The 15398-nt window shown below is 44.9% G+C and overlaps 2 protein-coding genes across 13 annotated transcripts in view; both read left to right on the top strand.

The window, feature by feature from the left end:
• Positions 1 to 1940, top strand: part of glod4 (glyoxalase domain containing 4) — a 7747-nt gene extending 5807 nt beyond the window's left edge. For all 3 annotated transcript variants that reach the window (XM_031873576.1, XM_031873578.1, XM_031873577.1), the window contains 6 exons: positions 28 to 172; positions 669 to 805; positions 887 to 973; positions 1068 to 1181; positions 1269 to 1355; positions 1457 to 1940. In XM_031873576.1, the coding sequence (XP_031729436.1) occupies positions 28 to 172; positions 669 to 805; positions 887 to 973; positions 1068 to 1181; positions 1269 to 1355; positions 1457 to 1522 (636 nt within the window). In that variant the 3' untranslated portion in view covers positions 1523 to 1940. The remainder of the gene's footprint in view (positions 1 to 27; positions 173 to 668; positions 806 to 886; positions 974 to 1067; positions 1182 to 1268; positions 1356 to 1456) is intronic.
• A 62-nt stretch (positions 1941 to 2002) lies between these two features.
• Positions 2003 to 15398, top strand: part of LOC116397779 (protein KIAA0100) — a 16021-nt gene continuing 2625 nt past the window's right edge. For 2 of the 10 annotated variants that reach the window (XM_031873564.1, XM_031873570.1), the window contains exons 1-37: positions 2003 to 2213; positions 2695 to 2896; positions 3046 to 3172; positions 3353 to 3402; positions 3564 to 3705; positions 3789 to 3907; positions 4023 to 4083; positions 4157 to 4340; positions 5199 to 5322; positions 5413 to 5537; positions 5638 to 5705; positions 5806 to 5942; positions 6148 to 6302; positions 6704 to 6897; positions 7033 to 7330; positions 7562 to 7767; positions 7850 to 8900; positions 9035 to 9226; positions 9319 to 9521; positions 9756 to 9874; positions 9968 to 10191; positions 10301 to 10491; positions 10809 to 10908; positions 11018 to 11217; positions 11306 to 11597; positions 11681 to 11838; positions 12135 to 12341; positions 12566 to 12665; positions 12777 to 12959; positions 13111 to 13232; positions 13353 to 13508; positions 13595 to 13716; positions 13800 to 13980; positions 14263 to 14349; positions 14661 to 14669; positions 14950 to 15060; positions 15152 to 15287. In XM_031873564.1, the coding sequence (XP_031729424.1) occupies positions 2826 to 2896; positions 3046 to 3172; positions 3353 to 3402; positions 3564 to 3705; positions 3789 to 3907; positions 4023 to 4083; positions 4157 to 4340; positions 5199 to 5322; positions 5413 to 5537; positions 5638 to 5705; positions 5806 to 5942; positions 6148 to 6302; positions 6704 to 6897; positions 7033 to 7330; positions 7562 to 7767; positions 7850 to 8900; positions 9035 to 9226; positions 9319 to 9521; positions 9756 to 9874; positions 9968 to 10191; positions 10301 to 10491; positions 10809 to 10908; positions 11018 to 11217; positions 11306 to 11597; positions 11681 to 11838; positions 12135 to 12341; positions 12566 to 12665; positions 12777 to 12959; positions 13111 to 13232; positions 13353 to 13508; positions 13595 to 13716; positions 13800 to 13980; positions 14263 to 14349; positions 14661 to 14669; positions 14950 to 15060; positions 15152 to 15287 (6205 nt within the window). In that variant the 5' untranslated portion in view covers positions 2003 to 2213; positions 2695 to 2825. The other 8 variants (XM_031873569.1, XM_031873571.1, XM_031873568.1 and 5 more) reach the window with 7 other exon arrangements.

The raw sequence follows: 15398 nt of genomic DNA, 5'->3' as shown, positions 1-15398 counted from the left end.
ATATATATATATATATCTTCACTTTAGGGGCTCACTCTGCAGTCGAGCCAGGCTGTGAGCAACGCTAAACGTCTGGGCTGGCCTCTGACTGAGGTGGGGGAGGCTCTGTATCTGACCCGGGCTCCTGGAGGGTATCCCTTCTACCTCGTGGACAAAGAGCAGCCTCACAGTGGTGAGTGACGATGAATCAATAACTGTCGTCATTTCATCACGTGTGTCAAGGAAAAATACCAAGCTTCACAAATGCAAAGAGTTGCTTGGTTTCATAGCATTATACATTTATTTATAGCAATACTCATTTAATTGTATTATATTGGTCAAGCTAATTAAGCATATGTCATTATATTTTGTGTGTTTTTGATTGATTTATTCAATGATCAATCTACACATTAATAATATATAATGAAGAATAATTATGATCTGCTGCTACAAAGATTTTTTTTAACCCAAAAATAATTTAATATAACCATGTCATGACTTGCTCCACGGTATCTTTTAGTTTCTTGGAGTAAAGCTCATTATCATATTTTCTTAATGGGAATTGCATGACACATGAAAAGTTTCCTGTGACCATATCTCTGATGCAGCACTGGCAGCTGGGGCAGACAGATGTGCAGTATGCTGAAGAGGAAAGCGTTCAGCACTAACCTCTGAAACTTTGTTCCCAGACCCGGTGCAGAAGGTTTGTCTCGGAGTGTCGGACCTCCAGAGATCGACCCACTACTGGACTACGCTTTTGGGAATGAAGGTGGTGGAGAAGAATGAGGAAAAGAAAACGGTGCTGTTGGGATTTGCAGACACTCACGTGAGTCAAGTATCATAGCAATAATTGTGCTTTGTATTTTGTATGTCTTTTAGTCTGTTTTATTTTTTTATTCCCATGCAGTGTAAACTGGAGCTTCATGATAACGGTGGGGCAGTAGATCATGGAACAGCGTTTGGGAGAATAGCATTTTCATGCCCACGGGAACAAGTAAAACATTATGTCATGGATGCATTCTAGTAAGTGTTAATATTGGAGAAAATCTTTAGCATTTTCATCATCAATGTTTTATTACATCCCACAGCTGCCGGATCTGGAAGCCTTGATGAAAAAGGAAAATCAGAAAATTCTCACTCCATTAGTCAGCCTAGACACTCCTGGAAAGACCACAGTAGAAGTGGTTATACTGGCTGACCCAGTAAGTGCATTATCAATGTAATGCTGTAATAAAGTTAAATTAGTCTCTGTTTTTAAAATGAACTCACCTGGACAATGCTTGTTTTAGGATGGTCATGAAATTTGCTTTGTGGGAGATGAGGCTTTCAGGCAGCTGTCCAAGGTGGACCCCGAAGGAAACAAACTGCTTAATAAGGTTAATGTTGCTTCAATATCTTCCTCTCCAGATTAAATATGCTACATGTATTTGATATTCACCGTGCCTGTGCTCCTTCTGCTTTCAAACTTGTTTTTTAGGCTATGGCCGAAGATAAAAGTGACGAGTGGTTTGCCAAACACAACAGACAGAAAGCTGCTGCATGACATGAATTGAACACCATCAATGATGACAAGGCACAAGGGACCTGTGGCGTTAATATGACAACCCAATTATCCTTATTCGGGTAGTGTGAGGATTATTCTTCCCTGGATGTGTGCCATGATGTCGCATTGACAGCACTTTGTGGAAGAACCACTTGTTTGTTTAATTTTATTGACATGCTTCCAATGAATATTAGACTATCAATAACACAGATAGGCGTTCAAAAAGTCAATTTGATTCAACTTACTCCATTTAAAATGTTTAAAGATGTTTTGATAGGCTCCTGCTAGCTGTTTACTGATCATTCAGTGTCATGTAGTAGAAATAGTTTATTCATGTTGTTGAATTACATTGAATCTAATAATTTGTAAAGATAAAAAAAAAGTGAATAAATTGAGTTTCTGTCACTCTGTCACCACAGTGAAATAGTTTGATTATGACTGTGTGTGTTTACTGTGTATGAAGTGGGGGTGGCCTCCTTTGATGACCCTTTATGTTTGAGTGCAGAGTATAGTTAAAGATTAGTGTTTACTTGGCGCTGCGCCAGCTCCTCTCCCACTAGTCACAGTTCTCGGCTGCAAGTCAAATGAGCTGCCGGCTGAGCGGACCAGGAGTCAGTGTTTCCTCTGCTGCCCGAGCAGAGAGCTAACCGTCACATGAGACGGGTCTTTGCAGCGCTATGAAGGTGTCAGGGTAAGTAACCTATGACCTGGAGCCGACGGAAGCTAAGACATCTTACAGCAGTAACCCAAATGAACGCCAAGTTATGTGTGCCAGCTATGCTATGCTAAGTTAGCCGTAGCGTTAGCTTGCTAACACTGATTTGCTACTGATTTTTTTTTTTTTGGATGACGCGGCGACAAAACATCTTAAAACTATTTGGTGTTTTGTTACTTTGAGCTAACGCTGTAACGTTAATCCCTCAACACCGGTTTGAACTGGTGGTTCGTTGACGAGGACTAAGTTTAGGTAACACTGTTACACGCTGAGTGATGAAGTTAAGCTAAGTGCGGTTTCATGTTCATTTCCAACTACACTAACGTTAGTTAATTAGCAGTTAGCACCGCGAGGCTATAGGCGTTGTTGCTTGAAAAACACAATTGACGTTCGTCATGGTGCGTCACTTTGTGAAAGTGAAGGGCGAGTTATTGATTATTGTTTTTGTTTTTTATAGCAGCCAGTCACACGACTCTCCCTCCTGCATGTGAGGCGTGTTCATCTGAAGTCTGTTCCTCTTTGACAGCAGCTGATGGAAGAAGAGACAGACTCATGTCCGAGATTTGGGTGTGAACGACTCGGGACACGATGTCTCTCTTTCTGATCTCCTTCCTGCTTATTCTTCTGCTCGGGATTGTGTTGTTATGTGTCATTTTCAGGTAACCATTGAAACGTGTTCAATTCTACTGTACATTTTTTAATGCAACTGATGTTCTACTAGTTGTAGGATTTAACCCAGATGTGTCTTATTTACATGAACAATTATTTACAAAATCTAACATTTCTGCTCTTTCCTTGTTGCTTCTAGGTGGCTCATCTGCACCCTGGCTGTGCGGTTCTTCCAGACTGCACTGAATGCTGATCTAAAGATCAAATCAGTCGGGCTGTTTTCTGTCCAAGGCGTCAGTATCCAGTTTCACCCCCAGCACACTCTGGTAAGACACGCTGTGTTTACACAACATTTATGTGGTGAGCTCATTCAAGGCGCGTGCTTCCCCTTCAGGGCTTCATGTTTGGCACAGTAATGGCAAATGGCAGTTTGTCAACTGTCTCAAAAATAAATCAAGGATACTGTTTGACTTCCTGTACCATAACAGTGAATCTCTTTATGACAGGAAATTGACAGAATATGGATTTCGAGTAAACTTCTAAACCAGGATTTGCCGTAAGTTGTCATATTTTTGTTGTTGTTGTCAGTTGGATAGTTTGAGATGAAATCTTTCAGCAAGTCAGTTCAAGATTCAAAAGCTTTATATATATATATATATATATATGACATTAAGTAACTTTGTAATTTGAGACAGCTACTGCATGTTTGTATTTCAGGAGGTACCTGGCGTTGTGCGTTGGCGAAATCAGAGTGAGGTTCGACTTGCAGGCACCACTCAGACCTTTGGGGAAGAAGAGCCATGGAAAAAAGTCTGGGAGGATCTCAGTCAGCCCCACAACGCTCCGCTTTCTGTCACAAGTATGGAGCCTCACTAAAGGTTCACTCTTTGGCTAAACGCATTCGTAGACGGCGTCCCACTTCTTCTTGTCTTGTGTTTTCAGCTGCTGTCGTTCCACGTCAGCTCCATCAACGTGATGGTCCTGAACCTGGCATTGACAGAGTCTCTATGGCACATGACCGTCGCAGGCATCACCTTGTTACTAGACCACCAGAGTAAAAGGTAACTGCGCAGTTCACACTCTGTTACGTCTGTCTACCAACGATCTAATTAAATTATTACATTTAATAGAAAGGAAAGAAGGATCAGCGGATAATGTTATGAACTTTCATTACAGGTTGGCGTGGGACTTCTCAGTCGGGCAGCTAAGCAGTAAAGTGCTTAAAAGCAGTCAGTTGGTAAGTTCTTCTGTTTCCCCTGAAATGGAAACTTGTGATTGAGTGTGAGTGACTGACATGCGTTCCACTGTAGGATATATGTTTGGCTGAAGTGGCCCTGAGCCTGCTGCTGTCTGGAGACGTGAGCCTACCGGAGATGAAGCCAGGTTCTCTGTCCCTGAATGTGAGGACACTCATAGCAGAGCTCCATGAGGGACTATTTCTGAGCCAGCTCCTGCTGCCCCCCTCTCCCAAAAAGAGCAATCAGGAAGCATCTGGTGAGCAAACACAAAGTGTAATCTCTGAAATGCCCAAAAGTTGTTATGAGAATAATTTAACAAACAAACTTAGCAATGGCGAGTGAGGAAGCATGTCAACTTGTAAAGCCACAATATTCAGCACATATAGAACTATTCACTGTATTTATCCCTTTATTGCCCAAGAACTATAACTATGATGGCTCTTATGGTTGTTTTCCATCCGTGAGCCTCTGCTTATTGTAAAACACATGGATGTCTACTGTTGTCTGTGGTATTTTTAGCTGTTCTGCTAACAATGAGGACACGGTCACATCATAGAGCTGCATTGACTCTGTAGGTGTTTGAAATGTCCACATGCTGAATGATGAATGGATACAATCTGACCTACCCAGGAAATACAGCACACGCTATGAAATAAGTTTAAAAAGTAAGAAAACAATGTCATGTGTTTAGGTTTTTATTCACATGTGTTGTTAAAACTAGAACCCCAGTAGCACAGACATCAAGGTTAAGGTTGACACTGTCCTCTATATAAATACACACTAATAACTGCAAAAAGGAAGAATATGACACATTAGCTCACTCAGGTATTTCCACGCCAAACACATTTTTGCATCATCAGACAGCTAAAAAATTAAGTAGAATACATTCACTATAGAGTAGGCCTAGAAAATATGCACCAGCTGGCATATAGACAAAGCACCAAACATTATGTTTAATCAAAATGTTATTGTATTCATTAGATTTTGTAGAAGCTTATTTTTTGTTTCTACAACCATTTAACAGGTTATTTAGCTGTGGCAGACTCAACAGTTTTAATTGCATCATACATAAATACTTTTGTGATTTAATAGTATTGGTGCTGTTTCCTCTCAGAGTGTGAAAGCACGGTGTTCATCCAGACTGAGACGGTGGAGCAGCTTCATCGGCTGGTTCCTCACAAGGTCAACATGGAGTTTGATAATACAAATGTAACCATGTCCATGCACAGCCAGAAAAGGTGAGTCAACGTTTTTAACCATCAAGTGCATATAGTTGTTGTTTTGCACAATTCTATTCCATCGTCTGCTTCTTCTTCCTGTCGGCACAGACACCTGAACTGGACCCTGAAGTCTTTAAAAGTGTGCTACGGACGTGACGACGAGCAGCTTGCTCTCAGAGGCTTCACTCCTGAGCTGAGCTTTCCCCAGAGCAGCCTGGAGCTCCTTCTCGAGGGTCAGTGGACAGCTGGGTGCCACACGCAATGCAGAGAGAGTTTCACGAAGGAGAAAGCTATGAATAACACATTCTGAATTTATTTTATTTTAACTGACAGATGGACTTCTACTCTCACAAAGTAGGCAAAGAATCCTTTGTGTGAACACGCTGAAGACAGCCCTGCAGGTGAGGAAAGAGGCTTGATAGTCGCAATACAAGAGCAAAGCTTCTTAAATCCATAACTGACATTATTTTGACTTGGTCTCTTCTATTTTTCTACATTTAGATTACGTCAGTTGACATCTCGGGGTCATTCACGATCAACACTTGCATCATCCACTACCGTCACCAGGAGTTATCCCATTGGCTACATCTATTTCCATGGGAACAGCTAATCCACAGGAAGGCTGCACATAGAAAAAGGCAAGTTGCAAATAGAATAAAAAAATCAAAGGCTTCGATTCAGACATTTTCAGTGACGTCTCTAAAAGAAAGTTAACTGTAGTGATTGGATCTGTGTTCTGTCACAATGACCTAATATCTTTTTTCTCTTCCTTATTCACGTTTGTGTTCGCACATCACTCATTCTGTATTGTTCTTGTTCCCGTGGCGTAATTGTGTCGTGTAGTCCATTAGATTATTTGCCCACCCTCCTCTTCCTCAGGCGCCTCCCTCACCTGGACGCCCCCGTGATGATCACCTCCTCCGTGTCCAACGTCAACGTGTCTGTCCAGCTGGGGGACACGACGCCGTTCGCTCTCGGCTTCCTCTCTGCTAGTGCAGGTACGGTCGGCTCTTTCACGTGCTGCACACGTTCACAGAGAACTGCAGGGGAACGTCATGTGATGTTGCTGCTACAGAGCAACATGAGGGCGTTGTTTGCGTTAATGTATAACCTCAACATCCTATGGCGAGCAGCAGCACTTAATGTTATTACTTTATAGCGTGTTAAAAGTCCTGTACTGTTGTCGCAACACGTTTTCATTCAGTAGATCGTTGTGGGTTTTATTCTGAAGGCAACCTTTGGGTCAATCTTTTTCCAAACATGCCAAACTAGATAAGATAAGGTCTTTTCTTAGAGTCGCCTCTAAATGTTACACATTAACTTGTACTCCTTTGTATCCATGTTAACGTTTTTGGAAAATTACATTTTTAATGATGACTTGCACTTCCTGTGTCTGTAGAACTGCAGCATCTTCTTGACATTAAAGATGACGCAGAGATCACAGAGTCCCAGAATGTGCACCGGCGGGCCTCGCTGTCCCTGGACAACTTCTGGTGGAGAGTGGGTCAGGGGTCTCACATCCAACAAGCACCCCACCCTCCTGGTAAACATGTGTGGGGAGAAGCGCTGATTTTAGACTCGCTCAGTCTTCAGGTAGGAGCAGAAATACTGACAAACTTGTTTTATTGTATGTTTAATGATCCATTTTCACATGTATTGGGTTTGGTTTGGGATTTTTTTGTATACTCAAATGCTAATGTTGGCGCACTTCTAAACTCGTCCCTCCAGGGGAGTTTCAACCGTCCCCAGATGGAGTCGAGTAGCAGGGATCAGAGTTTGAGTGTGGAGTCCAGCCTGAAGGGGCTCCAAGTGGAGCTCTCGGAGACCTGTGCGCTGTGTCTGTCTCGCCTGCTGTCCCTCATGCGTGTTCCTCCCGACGCTGGGCCACAGCTGCCAGATGTGGCCTCAGTGTCTCCCTCTAGTGACGATACCGTTCCGCCCATCCCCTCCTCACAGCTCCAGCTGCTGTTCAAACTGGACTGTTGTCTGGAGGACGTCAATGTGTTCACACTGTCTAATCTAGCGGGTAAGTTATTTGAGAATATGTAAGAATGTTGCATGGCTTTGAGCCGTGAATCACTATATGTGACATAAACAGCACTGTAAGGAACATATTTATAGTGGGCTCATAGTCGTTGTAGTAATTACTCAATGCATCTTTATTATCGTTATTTAAGACCACAGCATGCACAAAACTATCTGCTCTTCAGTCCAGCATCACCTTTCATAATCTTTTATTTCCTTTTGTTCTCTTTAGGAGCCGTGTCTTTGCGAATGGACACTGTCAAAGTCCACAGCTCTGCAGAGAGATCCACGGTGTCTCTTCGGAGCATTAGCTTGTCAGCGATCAAAGCATTCACGGATAACATGGAGTCGTGTTGCCCCGCCTCCCAAACCCCCAATCCTGTGCTCAAACTCACCGAGATAGCCTTTTCTTACTTCATCCCCACCCACACCTTACAGGTATTCAGATCTCCCATCAGTTTTATTTCCCTGAATGGAATGAATCTCTGTGCCGATATTCATATGTTGTGTCTCAAATCAGGTTCAATGTGAAGAGGAGCTCACTGTCGAGTGGACGCCGCCCGACCACATGGTCTTATACCAGCACATGACTGAAGCTCAGGCTTGTTTTCGGATGCTTTGTGGAGAGAACGGAGAGGACAGTCCAGTCCAACCTGCGCAGAGTGAAACTATGTCAGACCAGAGTAGAGGGCTGTGTGTACGTGTTGAACTGGGCGTGACCCATTTGACAGCCCACGTCAGTGAACAAAACTACATTCTCCTGCACACGGAAGCCCTCGCAGTCTCCAAACACGCTGGGTCCATGCATATACGTTCTCCCTCCATGATCCTCAACCTGGATGGCAACGACATCGTCACCTTTAAAAGCCTCGACGTTGAAACGCACGCCGAGTCGACGGAGATGCAGCCGCACAGAGACGCATTCCCTTTCCTCACCACTCCTCACAACTGTGTCTGGGTCCTGACTTGCCCCTCTCTGGCTGTCGAGTTCCCCTACCAGTACAACTTCTCAAACACCTTCGACATGGCCATCAATGTGCAGAAGTGGCTGAAGACTCTGCATCGCTCGCCGAGCCAAGCCGCCGCCGTCCAGCGTCTGCCTCCTGACCTCGTGTTCAAAATCAGCCAGTTCTCCTTCGTCTTCCTGGACGACGTATTTGAAATCAAGCTGCGAGACAACTACGAGCTAATGAAGGACGAGAACAAGGAAAGCGCCAAGCGTCTTCAGCTTCTGGATAAGAAGGTGGTGGATCTGCGCAAGCAGCACGGAGAACTTCTCCCTGCCAGAAAGATCGAAGAGCTGTATAGTACGCTGGAGAAAAGTCACATTGAGATCTACATCCAGCGCTCGCGCCGCCTCTACGCCAACACGCCCATGAGGAAGTCTCTGCTGACCTGGACTGTGTCGGACTTGGAGCTAGTAGCCCTGGCGGATCAGGGTCTTCATGGGCCAGAGAGGGTGAGAGAGCAGCTGAGGGACATCGACAGGATCAGTCCCTTCCCCAGAGACGGGCTCCCTCTGGTGGTCCAGTGGTGCCGTGCTGTCAAGTTCAAACTGGGTGCATTTTTGGGTAAGTTGATGACAATTTACAGCATTCATTTGCAGATATGCGATGGGATTTAGATGAGACCAAATTGGAGATAACATGTCATTAAAGGCTTCATGGTTTTAGCTTTCTTAAAGATGTCTGTCCTCTCTTGCCAGTGAGAATTCGGGATTACCCTCGCTACCTGTTTGAGATCCGGGACTGGGAGCTGTCGGGCCGTCTGATTGGGACAGAGCAGGATGGACTGGCCCGGGCTCATCGCAAGGAGATTGTCCCACTTGGTCCGCCATGGGGAGATGTGACGGTCCACCGGAATATGCCACCACTCAAGTTCTACTATGATGTCAAATGTGAGTTATGGGAATCATGCTGTCACCGTGCTGGTTTACTCTCTCACACACTGTACGTTTAATATCTTTCACTGAATATTCTCTTCATGCAGCGAGCATCTCTCTGTACACTATTGTGTGGGGGCCGTGTTGGGACCCTGCCTGGACTTTGATTGGCCAATCTGTCGACCTGCTGACTAAACCCACAGTTGACCCCTCACCTCTGCTGGCCTGGTGGGACAAAAGTCGCCTCCTTATGCACGGGCGCTGGGTTATGGACATTGACCAGGCCAATCTTCATCAGCTGGCTACAGAGGTAAAGCAATGTACACCTAAGAAAAGCTGTTGTGAGTCTACGCAAAGATGGGTTTAGCAAAGTTATGTTTGTGACAAATCACTTTAAATCAGTTGACATTTACACTCGGTGTGTCACTGAGTGTATGTTTCATGGCACATTCTGCTCTCTTAGTGTTTATGTAACTGAGCTATGTGATGCAAAATTAAATAAATCACCTAATCTCATACAAAGCTGAACCTTGCATTCCTACAGGACCCTTACAACACAACAGAAAACCTGCATTGGGAGTGGAATACGCTGAACTTTGACTGGAACCCCGGCCAGTTTGTTTTTAAAGGAGATTTGGATGTAAATGTCAGGACAGCGTCAAAGTAAGTGGAGGTGTCAGATGTGGAAAAAAATCTTTTACGTGCAACTTTTATTGAATCATTCAGTAACACAAGTCCCCCTTTGTTCCATACTAGGTATGATGATATCTGTTTTCTACACCTGCCCAACCTGTGTATGACCCTTGACCTCCAATGGCTTTGCCATGGCAATCCCCACGACCACTACGGTGTGATGCTCTGCTGTGCGGAGAACGTTGCAGACGTGACCTCAGGACAACCCCATGACTCCTACAGAGCCTTTCGCTCTGAGAACCTCAACTTCTCCATCACCATGGACCTTAACCAGCACTGTGGCACAGGTACCTGCAGCTCTGTTAGATACTCTAGCCAGGCTCAGCCCTTTGCACTTTAAAACCAGTGTCATGTTTGTATTCTGCTGTAGAGAACTATGTATTTCTTTCTTTGTAGAATCCTCCCAGCCGCGAGTTCTGCTGTATAGCAGCACTTTGCGCTGGATGCAGAACTTCTGGGCCACATGGACGGGTGTCTCTCGACCGATCTGCAGAGGCAAGCTCTTCCACAGCCTCAGGCCTATCCGCAAGAAGCTGGGTCAGCACTACAAACAGATGTCCTACACAGCTGCCTTTCCACAACTACAAGTAAGTGTTTTTCTAGTCTGCCTTCCAGCAACAGCACACTACAAATCTGCTTGCTGTTACCGTAACATCTGCATCAGTTGGTGTTGTCCCAAATATTGAAGGTAAATATTTTGGGGCTTTGGTGAAAAATATTCGCCTATATTCATCGTTGATGCATAATGAATAATATGGAATTATTATTCATTGTTTCACACATTTGAATAATGATTACTACTGCCTGACAGACAATTAACTGAGTTCCACCCCTTTTGCCCATTTCACCACACCTAATATCTCTAATATCTACAATACATTTCTACATATTGTGTGTCCTCCAGGTGCATTACTGGGCCTCCTTCGCCCAACAGAGAGGTGTCCAAGTGGAGTGCAACAAAGGCCACGTCTTCACTCGAGGAGCACAGAGACTTATTCCACAGGGTATACGTGTTGACATACCATTCAGGAAAAAACTATTTATTCATACACGCATGATTTTATGTTGATTCCTGTGTGTGTGTGTGTGTGTGTTTTATATATTGTCTCTCAGCTGGTACCGTGATGAGGAGGCTGATCTCTGAATGGAATGTGACCCAGATGGTTAGTGAGCTATCTCAGGTGACGGTTCACCTGATGGCCTCCACCTGGGACGAGACGGCCGACCACCAGATCAACGCGCAGGTGAAGAAGACTCACCTGCTCAGCCTGTCCTCCCTGAGCTACCAGCGTCAGAGCAACCGCATGGAGGAGGTAAAAGCCCGGAGGTGGCTGCACTACAAGCCTGCCCTTCACTGTCGGTGAACTCATAATCAAGCTCTTTTTGTTTATTTCGGGACAGGAGGTGAACCAGAAGGATGAGACCTCTTACACGCACAAGCTGCGCCTGGTGGACCTACGTGCTTCCTGGACCACCACTAACAGGAACATAGCCTTCGGGCTGTATGACGGTTATAAAAAGGCGTCTGTGCTGAAGAGAAATCTCTCTACTGAGGCGTTAAAGGGTCTGAGGATCGACACACAGCTGCAGACCAAGAAGCTCAAACGCTCTCCTTCCAACTACTCTCCCACCACAGCCCCCACCACACCAGTTACGCCCGCCGTCAATCGAGCAGAAAAAAGTCAGAATGAAGGTAAGGAAATAGCTTGACAAAGTAAAAGACAAAATGCTGAGTCTATTAAGACCCACTAACCTCTTTTTTTCCACTTTTTTAAGGAACATCGATGCTTCAGAAACTGATTGAGGAAACGGACAAGTTTGTGGTGTTTTCGGAGGAGGATTCAGGGGTCAGCGACCAGCTGTGTGGCATCGCAGCCTGTCAGACGGACGATGTCTATAACCGCAACTGGTTTATTGAGTTGGTCAACTGTCAGGTAGCTGCCTGGTCAATCAAATTCCTACTTAATGTCACTCTAAAAAGCATATTTACTCCAGTTGTGTTGTTTTCTATCTTATTGAAGATCATGTATACTATTATTAATTAACAAAATCCAACAATAGTGCTGCAGCATCCTATGACGATGGCTGATAAAGCTGTTTAAAACCTCCAAAAATATGTTCTTTGATCTTAAAAGGCTTCTATTTTACCGAATTGATCTTTTTTCTGAAAAAAATGGTGTGTGTCGATCTGGCCCAGTGTTTTATTCTTCTTCTTCTTTGCTTTTCCCAGATGATGTTGCGCGGCACAGAGACTGCAGGCTGCGTGCTGGTGTCTGCAGCGAAGGCTCAGCTGCTTCAGTGTGAGCACGACCCAGCCTGGTACAACGACACCCTGAAGCAGAAAACCACCTGGACCTGTCTGCTGGATGGGATGCAGTACTTTGCCACCATGGAGCCCAACCCATCTGAGCAGGAGGACAGGCAGTTGTGGCTGGAGGTGAGCGCTGCTCTGTAGTTGCATTAGGCTGTCTTAAAGACCAGGACGAGACAAAAAAGCACAAATCGGCATAGTCATACAACTACAGTTCTCTTTAGTTTTTCCTCTTTCTACTTTTGTTTCAGTGGTACAATCCATGAAGTTCCATTTCCTTCTAACAGTTGTTAAGACAGGGATTGTTCCTGCTCTTGATTTTGCTTCTCATGACACTGTGTTGTGTTTAGGTGAAAAACATAGAGGAGCACAGGCAGCGTAATCTAGACTCTGTGCTGGAGCTGATGGAGAGCGGCCAGGCTGTGGGAGGAATGGTTTGCACCACCACAGGTGAGTTACTTCTCAAACGCAGGATCTTTTCTTCCTTGACCACGTGGAAACGATTCTGCGTTGAAGGACACTGACCACGCAGACCCTAAAGTCCCTTTTCTGTGTCTGTAGACTGGAACCAGCCAGCCCAGGTGAACGAGGCTCAGCAGGTTCAGCGAATCATTTCCCGCTGTAGCTGTCGGATGCATTACATCAGTTACAGTCACGACATCAACCCAGAGGTGGCCACGCTGATCAAACCACCGGAGCTGAGGAAAAACCACGAGAAAGAGGACCTTCTGAAAAAGCAGGCTGGTATGTCTGACCAGCTCACTGTACACCTTTTAGCCTGCGAGGAATAATGCATCTGGTTTCTTGTACAATATTTTTCATTAACAGTGTCAGGTGGGGAGCATATATTAATACTAAATCACCATAGATGAGTTTTATTATGTCGATTTAACAGGGGCAGTGGACACCTTCACCCTCATTCACCACGATCTCGAGATATCCACTAACCCCGTTCAGTACGCTATGATCCTGGACATCGTCAACAACCTGTTGTTACACGTGGAGCCCAGACGCAAGGTAGGCTGGAGCACCAGATGGCCAATGATCCCAATTCATAAAACATGTTGTGAGTCCTTAGTGATGTTTCCTCCTTACTCATTGTGTGTTGTTGTTTTTTTTAATCTTCTGGACATGTAGGAACACAGTGAGAAAAAGCAGCGCGTGCGTTTCCAGCTGGAAATTTCCAGTAACCCTGAGGAGCAGCGCAGCAGCATCTTGCACCTCCAGGAGGCAGTCAGGCAGCACCTGGCCCTGATCAGACGTGTTGAGAAACAGATTTACTCCAACATCAGGGTGAGTCACATGGTGCTGTACTCCTTAAGTTGCAACTGAGAGTTTATCTGGAAAACAAACAAAAGATTATTTGATTCAATTTGAAGGCACAATCTGAAGAACTGTACGGCGATGAACTGATGGAGGTCAACACAAGACTGCAGAACCAGCTAAATCAGGAGAAGAACGACATGCAGATGAAGAGTGAAGAGCTCAACATCCTCATCAGGTCTCGCATGCGCACGGATTCACGTGAAATACTGACCGGAAATGTCGCACAGGTCGAGAAATGTTATATTCTCTGTCTTTCAGGTGTTTTAAGGACTTTCAGCTGCAACGGACAAACAAGCTGGAGCTGCGTAAGCCCCCGGAGGATGTGAGTGTGGTGAGGAGGACGGAGATCTACTTTGCCCAGGCCCGCTGGTGTCTCACCGAAGAGGACGGCCAGCTTGGCATTGCTGAGTTGGAGCTGCAGAGGTTTATGTACAGTAAGGTAAGCGCTGCAGACAGGACGGCAGAACCGCTTCTTATCGGCTCTCATGTCCTCTTTTACTATTTGCACTTCAGAAAAAAACGTTCCCTCTGTAGCTCTCATTTACCCTTTTCTAGCGTTCTGTATTTGAAGAACCATCTTGGGATAACAAGAATATAGATCACATCTATACTATAACACAATGTGCAGCACAATATCCTAAGATGTCTCACTCCTCTCACTGATAATGAATCACTGCTGGATGGTGAATGTTGATGAGTGTGAATACTTTACTTACCACAGCTAAACAAGTCTGACGACACGGCCGAGCATCTGTTGGAGTTAGGGTGGTTCACGATGAACAACCTCCTGCCCAATGCATCATACAAGGTACAGTTCTCTCTCATTATACAGACAAGGCAAAATAATTTGATTTTAATAACATTTTAGCCTTAAAGGCAGGGTTGGTAATCTATGAAAATGATCAAATGCTCTGACAAAAACAAAATCCAGGCTCAAGGATCATTTTTAAAACCTTGTGTACTCTTGTTAATTGTATTAAGATAGCCAACCCTGCCTTTAATTATACAACAAAATGCAGTGACATCCGTGACAAACGTCCTTTTGATGCTGACATGTATTTTCCAAAAAGCCTCCACTATGCGCTATTTATGACTCTCTGCCTGGTTTCCTCTGTGCAGCGTGTGAGGGTATGTACAGTGCTCGTACAGTGACAAGACTTGACGTCTGTGTTGACTCCATCTTCAGACTTTCATACTCAGTGTTGCATGTACACTCACGGATTCCTTGATGCATGTGTGAACAAGGACTCATTACAAGTTACGTTAACTTGGTGGTGTTGTCCATACTGTGTTCATTCCATCATCGGTGCCGTTTAAAGTCAAACTGACATCAAAGTAGCGTCTTCACACCACATCTGACGAGAGCTTTATTTTGTGATGTCTCATTAACTCCCTTTTGGTTTTACAGGTTGTACTTCGTCCTCAGAGTAACTGCCAGTCGGGGCGCCAGTTTGCTTTGCGTATCTTCAGTAAAGTGCGCCCCCCTGTGGGAGGAATCTCCGTTAAGGAGCACTTTGAGGTGACGAGTTTCACGCCGCACATGCAGCCACATTCACGGAGAACATCTGGATTGTGTTTTTTTTATTTGAGCGATTTGTTTCCATCACCAGGTGAACGTGGTGCCTCTCACCATCCAGCTGATGTACCAGTTCTTCAAGAGGATGATGGGATTCTTCTTCCCAGGAAGAAATGTTGAGGAGGAAGAGGTCACTGATGAAGAGGACAAGTTCAGATTGGTTACTACAGGTGTGTGTTGTCAACATGACGGCAGTCAGCTGAGTAGCACTCAGTCTGCAGTCTCTCTGTGGGGTCACCAGCCTGTAATCTAACCAGCTGATCAGTAATAGTTTCCATTGT

Source organism: Anarrhichthys ocellatus, unplaced genomic scaffold, assembly GCF_004355925.1.
Source record: "Anarrhichthys ocellatus isolate YVR2014 unplaced genomic scaffold, GSC_Weel_1.0 scaffold72, whole genome shotgun sequence".
Taxonomy (NCBI): Eukaryota; Metazoa; Chordata; class Actinopteri; order Perciformes; family Anarhichadidae; genus Anarrhichthys; species Anarrhichthys ocellatus.
This window is presented reverse-complemented; position numbering and strand designations above follow the sequence as displayed.